The following is an 8,637-nucleotide window of genomic DNA, read 5'->3' as shown; positions in this document are numbered from 1 at the left end:
CCTGAACTTGTGAGAGCTGCAAATTACCTCAGCAACAGAATGCCCCGCAAGAGGCACGCTTGGCAAACCCCAGAGGGATTGATCAATGCTTGGCTCAACTCTAGGCCCTGGACTACTCATCAGAGAGCTGAAATCCCTCAACTAGCCCATCTACGACGATACGGCTGTAAGGCCTACCCTCTCACTGCAACATACCTTAGAGGGGAAGAGAAGGCGAACAAGACCGAGCCTAGAGCCCACGTTGGGTATCTCTGTGGTTATGACAGTACCAACATCTATCGCATCTGGGTCCCAGCAATCAACAAGGTCATGAGGACCAGAGATGTCACATTCGACGAAACGAAGCTATACGACCCCAGCCAGGAGGATACCAGTCTCCTTCATCGAACGGAGCTAGAGAGGGTCTTCTCTATCCTAGAGATTCCGATTCCTGATCCTCAGAGTGAAGATCTCCCCATGGATTCACGACTGTGGAATGACGAAGATCTCCAGCATCACTCGGCTGCTGCAGTTGGATCAAGGGATGCCAGGGAACAGTGCTTCGACCAACAGCGAGAGCCTCAACTGCCTACTCCTACTGGTTCTCCAGGAACACAACTTCAGGAGTCACACACTCCTTCAGTTGAGGGGGTGGAAGAGCATGTTTTAACCTATACAGACCCAGAAGAAGAGACAGTTACTCAGCAACCGTCACTACAAACAACTTCAGACTCAGATCAACCTTTCATTCAGGACCCTCCTACTCCCAAGTCAACAACCCATGAAGAGTCACCCACTCCGGAGACTGCAACTCAGGATCTCTCGCCCTCCGCCTTATCATTATCTTCTTCAGCAACTACCGCTGAGTCAACAATCCACGTCGCTGATTCTTCGGATGCTCCACCTCCTACTATAGGTACAGGGAGACCAAAAGGACGACCAAGAGGAAGTCGCAATAACTCTATTTACAATCGGGAAACGCCAATTGGTCAAACCAATCATCAACCAGAGGCAGCTACAAGATCCTCTCGCCGACTTAAGGATAGATCTTCATCAATCAGATCTTCCTTCTTCCAATTGACCGATTCAGCCAAGGAAAAGGATAGATGGGACGACTTCGCTCATGATCTAGGTCAAATTCATCGCAGAGACCTCCCCTCACCTCCCCAGAAATACTCCGAAGCAAAAGAGCACAAGTTCTGGCCCAAGTGGCTGGCGGCAATGAACGTGGAATATCGAACAGTCTGGAAGAAGGGCACCTTCGAGCTTACCAGACTGGAAGACGTCAATCAGAAGATCCATCGAATTCTTCCTCTCAAATGGGTATATACCTACAAATTCGACAAGCATGGATTTCTCAAGCGATTCAAAGCAAGGATCTGTGTTAGAGGAGATCTTCAACCACTCAATGGGCTGGAAACCTACGCATCGACACTCGCTGGAAGATCATTTCGCAGCGTGATGGCCCTTGTGGCACGTTTCAACCTAGAGACGATGCAGCTTGATGCTGTAAATGCCTTCACTAACGCTACTCTTGATGAACTGGTTTATGTCTGGTTCCCTCCGGGCTACAGCAGGCCGGGATCCTGCCTCATCCTTCGCAAGGCACTCTATGGTCTGAGGAGAAGCCCTCTTTTGTGGCAGAAGAGCCTCTCCGACACTCTCAAGAGACTTGGACTTGCTCCCCTTGATGAGGACGACTGTATCCTCATTGGCAAGGGAGTCCTAGTCTTCTTCTTTGTTGACGATATTGCGGTGATCTATCGTAAGAAAAACGAAAAGATGGCCGAGCAAGTCGTCAAGGGACTTCAAGAGATCTACGAGATGAAGATCATGGGAGAAATGAACATCTTTCTAGGCATACGAGTCATCAGAGACCGCAAGGCTGGCAGGCTTTGGCTCAGCCTTGATAACTACATTGCCAAGGTCTGTGACGAATTCGGAGCCAACAAGAGGAAGAAGCCAACCGGGACGCCAATGGCTGCCGATAATCTTGTTCCTAATGATCAGCAAGCAACTACAGCAGAAATCCATCACTACCAGCGACTCATTGGATCCCTAAACTATGCAGGAGTCGTTGGAAGACCAGACATCTCTAGAACTTCATCTAGACTCTCTGAATTCCTCACCAACCCATCAGCCAACCACAAGAAGGCAGCCGACGCTTGCCTTGACTACCTCGATCATACTCGTTATCTCGCGATCGAATACAACTCTCAAGGACCAGGAACTCTCTTCTGTGCCTCAGATGCCTCCTTTGCTGACGACCTCGCAACTCGCAAGAGCACCCAAGGGTATATGATGATGATGTTTGGTGGCCCTATTGGCTGGAGGTCATCTAAGCAACGTCGCGTTGTTACCTCGAGTACTGAGGCTGAGCTGGTCGCCCTCACGCAAGCTGCAAAGGAATACAAGGCCACTATCCGACTAGTCGAACAACTTCAGCTTGATCTTGATGGTGACTACTCTCTCCAGTGCGACAACCAAGCAACCTTGAGACTCCTCACCACCGAGAGACCTCAAGTGACTAGCAAGCTTCGTCATATCAATATCAGCAATCTTTGGCTTCGTCAGGAAGTCAGGGATGGTCTCATCAACTTCAACTGGATCAAAACCAATGAGATGGTCGCAGACGGACTCACCAAAGCACTGCCAGCTCAGAAGCACTGCCGATTTCTAGCCCAGCTAGGTATGGCAAACGTTGAGCAACAAGTCAAGGCTCTCAGAGAAGCCGAGATAGCTCAGGCAGCTTAGAGGCTTGGGTAGGATGATCTGCAGACCAGATCAGCAGTAGTCACAACACCACACGACTTGATCAAGGGCAATCCCAATCTTGGGTCTTCAACACTACATTACCCTACCTTCTGTCGCTCTCGTTAATCGTCAGTTATCAAAAGCTCTGCTTTATCCAGAGACACAACTTCAACAGTTGCCTCTCTGAGGGGGTGTGACAGAATCCTTGCATGCTTCTATGCGAGTCATGGACATAACCCATCCAGAATGGTCGGACTGTACTTAAACAGGCCAGCCTGTCATTTCCACCTGGCCCTAGCTCTGTAACACTTATTAGGATAGCACTAGGCCCACAAGCCGGTGGTGATTCCATCCACTCTTTAGCACAAACAGACACTCTTTTCTGCTCACTCATATATGCATATTCCGCTGGCCACCCTGACAAACCGTCATCTAGCATGACAAAGCTGTTCGGATGCAGAACATCTCTATTCAAATCTAAACGGAGGGACCTTAGTGACAGCTTCATGGCGGTGTTCTAGCCTGCGGATTAGCGTAGATTTACTAATTAAGGTGGTAGCAGACTTGATGCTTTAAGTACTGAGGCTTAAAGTGGCAGACCTAGACTTTTGAATCGACTCTAGAAGTAGTCGAGAGTAAAAGAATTGCGTGTTTTACAATCTTCTTTTAATAGAAAACTGACTGATTAATTTCTTAGTTGGTGATTTAGTGGGTCTTGCTGCCTTACCGCAAGCGTTTATCAGACGAAAGCAGCGTTTCAACATTCATCTAGCCAAAACAGGAGTACTAACTGGAGCTAGGAAGGCTTGAACTATAACTAATTCGTCGAGGCTCTTACAGTCTTCTTTTTCCAGCAGACCTTAGCTTCCTTTTTAGAGCATTTTAGTAAGGAATTTTGCCAGACGATTCGAGATTGGAGCGGAACTCCGTATACGCATGGCTAGCGTGCTGAAGTCAAACCCGCACTGTTTTGTGCATGTGAGATGTGTTGAAGTATATATCTCTCAGTCTCAGTCCATGTCAAGGCAATGAACGAAGAATATGTCGGAAGTGGACCAAAACTTACCCAAGCGAACCGCAACCAGAGATTGTCATCATGCAGCTTAACAAAATTCTTTTCGCTCTCTACTCAGCTACTGCGACACTTGCTGCTGTCAACGAACCTTGTTATGGCCCTGAAGGGAAAGCCGGTATGTTGTCCCACTGAGAGATAATCGCAATCTCTGACATTCTTTAGGAGTCTGCATAACTGCCAGCAGCTGTACGTCCAACGGCGGGACAACAATCAATGGTGCCTGTCCTGCAGACCCAGCTACGGTCAAATGCTGCTACAAAGTGCCTTGTGGTGCAGCTGGAAACTGTCGTTGGACCAGCGATTGTGCCAGCTCGTCTACCTCCGGCCAGTGCCCAGGACCTAGCGATTTCAAGTGTTGCCAATCGAGCGCCAATGGTTTTGGTGGATATCGTAACCCGCCAACGTTTCACTCGGGCGGCTGCACTAAAGTCGCCATGGATGGCGCAAAAATAATTACTGCCGCGTTCCCCGGGAGGGTGCGTGAGGTGGGCTGCAAACGTGACTCTGGCAAAACTTCAGACCATTCTGACGGCAAAGCTACCGACCTGATGTGTTCTGATATCACTGAAGTAAGCCTGATGATTCTAAATTTTCTTGTGGGTGAAAACGTAGAATCGCTGACAAGTCATCAAGAAGTCTTCTCTGTCGGGTAAAGAAATTGCGGAGTGGGTGATGAATAACCGCCAGAGACTCAATTTGAAGTATGTTATCTGGGGCCAGAGAATTTGGAACCCCAAAGAAGACTTGGTCAAACCTTGGTCAAGCTGGAGATCAATGTCAGACCGCGGTAACGTTAGAGAGAACCATTGGTAAGTTGCCCCTAAAAAGTCTGAAGCGCATTTACTGACTTGGCGGAACTTTAGGGACCATGTTCACGTAAGCTATAACTAGCTGAACCATGATGTGTTTGACGCTCTGGAAATTTGTTTTTCTTCAAGAATTAAGAACGGGATGAATGGTCATGGACAGAGTATAGTGCAGCAGAATCCGACCCGTCGCCGGCTGCATTACTAGATAGGTGTCAGGCCTATCCCATCACATTCGTTACAGCAATAGTCACACGATGCATCACATACCAAAAGGCATTAACTATACGAGCATGACTAAGTCTGCCAAGGGTATGCCACTATCAGGGGATCGTCCTATCATTATATAGATAGACGGATACGTCCATAGTCTTTCTTGGAGCATACTCGACAATACACCTCATTGACCCCCTAGCTTTCCATAGGCCTGTGTCATTTGCTGCCTGACAGATAGAAACGCAAGGCCGGTACAACAGCGAAGAAACCGCCTCAGCCAATGATTTGTTGTTGTTGTTGTTGTTGTATTTAACGCCATGCCGGCAAGGGTGGAACCCTTGTCGCAGACCTCCCGAGGGGTATGTGGCGTGGAGAGCCGTGGGCTAGGACTACATACTTCATACATCGCCCTTCCTTTCGTCCTCCAAATCCTGCCTGAGGGCTACTCTGCGTTCTATCTGTTTCTGGTTCCCGCTGGTTCCCCAGTTTCATTGCTTCCCGTCTATTCCCTATGAGGGTTGAGTTGGCTGTCTAGATCCCGTGCCGAAGCCCGTTCCCTAGTAGCGTGGACAGATCTTCCGGAAGAAGTTTGTCACGCGGAGGAAGGCCTCAAAGCCTTTTGGGCCAGTCATTAGTCCCTTGAAGTATCGTTCAAGGGATCCCATAGGTCCTATGGGGTCGAGCGGACCAGTTGGGTAGAGGGTGGGCCACTGCTGCCTCCTCGCCAGGGTCGCTGGGCAGTAGACCAGATGATCTACGTCCTTTGCCTCCCCGCAGGAGCAGGTTAGCAAGGCTTCGGTGTGGTTAAAGCGTCGGTGATAATGTTCAAAGTCCCCGTGACCCAACCGGGACGCTAAGAGGTGGTGAAGGGTGCTCCGTGGTAGGGCGAGTTCGGGCGGGCAGGAGAAGTGTAGCCTCAGTCCAAGCTGGGTGTACCGTTCGGCCGACTCTTTACCCCACCACTGCCTGTACTGGTTTCGCAATCTCTCTCTGCCAAGCCGTTTGATCCCGGAGAGCGTAGCTAGTTGGCCTAGCGGGACCGGCAGCGCTGCGCCCTCCTTGGCTAGCCGGTCCGCCTCTTCGTTGCCCTTAATCCCCTGGTGTCCTGGCGCCCAGTGGGTGTGGATGTTGTATATCCTAGCAGCAGCCTGGATCTCGAGCACCGCTGCTTGCGAGGAGTCTGGGGCCTCGCCCCATATTCCATGGATGACACTGGTGTTGTCGATGCAGATGTGTATGGGCTGGCCTTGGGAGGTTAAGAGGGCCCGCCGGAGTCCTACCCTCGCCCCTTCAGCCTCAGCGTCGAACACCTCTGCTAGACCGAGTCGGCCGCAGCCCTGGGCCACGCGCCTGTTGCTGCGGTAGATGACAAACCCATATCCTGTGGCTCCGTTCGTCGCTCTGGAGCCATCTGAAAAGACAACCATGTGGCTGTCTGGTACGGTCTCTAGCCAGGCCTGGAAAGCCTTGGCTGCTTCTTTCTCAGTCTGCAGGACTATCAGGTCTTGTGAGCCTGGGAGGTACTGCGGTTGGATGAGTGCTGGTCTCGGGCATTTTGGTGCAAGGTCTGCAGTCCGTTGGAGCTTCGTCTGATGCCGCCCTCGTTGGGAGAGCCTCGGTACAAGAGGGTGTTGTAGATCAACCTTCTTTAGACGTGCTGCAAAGCGTAGGCGGACTCCTTCTAGAGCCACCTTGCTTGGTGGTAGTCCAGCATCCCTAAGGAGGCTGCGCGTCGGGGTTGTTTTCCAGGCCGGCAGGATAGCCCTTGCTGCCGTTGTGATGGCCCTTTCGAGCTTGATTGCAAGACCCTTCTGGCATGTACTGACTTCATCTATCGGGAGAGAAACATTGCGGCCGGTATCGATGGCTCTGCCAGGGGCTGGCTTGGTCATGCCTCCATACCAGGTCTCGGCCCCGTACAGGGCGATTGGCAGGACGCAGGAGATCACAGCCTTGCGCACAGCGGCGGCCGGGAGCCCGCCTTTTGTGTTTGTCAGGTGTCTAAGATGTTGGGCCGCCTTCGTCGCCGCAGCCAGCTTTGTTTCAACATGGTGTCGGAAAGAAAGCCTCTTGTCGAACCAGACCCCTAGCCAACGGATGGGCTTCGTTGATGCTACGATTCTAAGGTGTCTCGCCTTGATCTCTGGCAGATCTCTTTGCTGATTATGTTTCCTTGTGAAGTGGATAGCCTCGGACTTCTTTGGGTCAAAAGCGACCTTGTTCTCCGTTCCCCAGTCGAGGATACGTGTGATCTCTTGGCCGAGGGTCGCAGCATTACTCTCAAGGGAGGGGCCCATAGCCAGAAGGCCGATGTCGTCTGCGTACCCGAGCCGAAGCTTCGGGTCTTCTGCTAAGATGTCTGCGATGTAAAGCAGGAAAAGAATAGGAGACAGCGGGGCAGCCCGCAAGCCAGCGGGAAGTCCTCTGTTGTTGCGTCCTCCAGCCTGACTCTGGCACTTCTGTTCGAAGCAAAGTGGAATACCAGTCTGATCAGGCTGTGAGGCCAGCCTTGTTGGCGTAGCCGGACAATCAGACGGTTCCGAAGGACAGAGTCAAAAGCCCCTTGGACGTCCATCGTCACCAATGTCGCTGTGAGCCCTTTGTCAAGGGCCATTTCGATGTCGTGGGCGAGGCAGGTGGTTAGGTCAACCGCTGACCTGCCAAGTAGAGCCCCTATTTGCTGTGGGCTGGTCACCCCTTCTAGGATGGTAAGGTAGGACATTCTTCTTGCTATCAGCCTCTCGAGACCTTTCCCAAGACAAGATAGTAGGGCTATTGGCCGCCAGGATCCGGCTTTAGAAAAGTCTGTTTTCCCTGCCTTCTGGATCATAGCGACCTCCGCTCTGCGGAAAGGCTGGGGGAAGTAGCCCGTCTGTATACAGGCTTGGAACAGTTGTCTGACAGGATCAGATATAAGGTCCCAGCAAGCCCGCAGCAGCCGTGTTGTGATCCCGTCGATGCCAGGGGTCGTGGCCTTTGTCAGGGTAGCCTCCCTCAGCTCTTCTCTACTGATGACATCATGCCAAGGTATCCGTCGTCGAGGGACTGTAGGGACGTCGAACGGGTCTCCGGGCAGATCGTCCTGGGCACTGAACCTCTCTAGGAGGGCTCTTCGGAGTGCTTGGGCCTTACCCTGAGTGTCGTTGATCGTCTGACCCTCCACTACCAGAGGGGGGGCTTTGACCCCTAGGCTAGCCTTTCGCCAGCCCATAATCTTGTAGAGGTCTTGGTCCGAGGTAACTCCTTCGATCTTAGCAGCCCAGTAGGCCCGCTTAGCTTTCCTGACTGTACTCAAGAATACCTTCTGCTCTTCGAGGATAGCGAGACGTGGGGTCTGCTCTAGTTCTTGGGCTTGTCGGCAGCAGGCCTCGCGGTACGTTCGGTGGGCTTCTGCGCACTCCTCCGTCCACCAAGGGGCCCCTTTCCCATGCTTTCCTCGACGCTTCCCTACAGCCTGGACAGCCGTGGAGAGAAGGTCGACTAGTCGTTCCGCTTGGGTGTCCAACTCGGCAGGGGTAGGTGCGTTCTGGAGGGTAGGTAAGACTAAGACTCCTGCTCTGATCAGGTCTCTAAACCGGGGTAGGGCCGAGTCTGGGACTGATAGTGACCGTGGTTGATCTGTCTGTTGTTGTCGTTGCTTATGAAGCGGGATTGTTGAGACAATTGCTTGATGATCGGCCCCTGGGTGAAGGTGTGGGCTGACCACTGCGTGTGCGAGCGGAATGTTCGAGAAGGTAAGGTCAAGTACATGGCCTTGGGCATGGGTCGCAGTCCCTGTCTCGCCGATGAATGACAGGCCGTGGCCAT

General features: G+C 52.0%; 1 protein-coding gene across 1 annotated transcript; it reads left to right on the top strand.

Annotated features, from left to right (window-relative positions):
* Positions 1-3,829: 3,829 nt before the first annotated feature.
* CDEST_02049 (uncharacterized protein) lies at positions 3,830-4,655 on the top strand (the record flags this gene model as incomplete). The annotated part of the gene is given in 4 exon segments (XM_062918208.1): positions 3,830-3,923; positions 3,971-4,377; positions 4,442-4,617; positions 4,637-4,655. The coding sequence occupies 4 exon segments, from the start codon at positions 3,830-3,832 to the stop codon at positions 4,653-4,655; spliced, it is 696 nt and encodes a 231-aa protein (XP_062774259.1).
* Between the last annotated feature and the right edge of the window lie 3,982 nt (positions 4,656-8,637).

The sequence above is a fragment of the Colletotrichum destructivum genome, chromosome 1, assembly GCF_034447905.1.
Source record: "Colletotrichum destructivum chromosome 1, complete sequence".
Lineage (NCBI taxonomy): Eukaryota > Fungi > Ascomycota > Sordariomycetes > Glomerellales > Glomerellaceae > Colletotrichum > Colletotrichum destructivum.
Note: the sequence above shows the minus strand (reverse complement) of the source record. Positions and strands in the feature narration are given on the sequence as shown.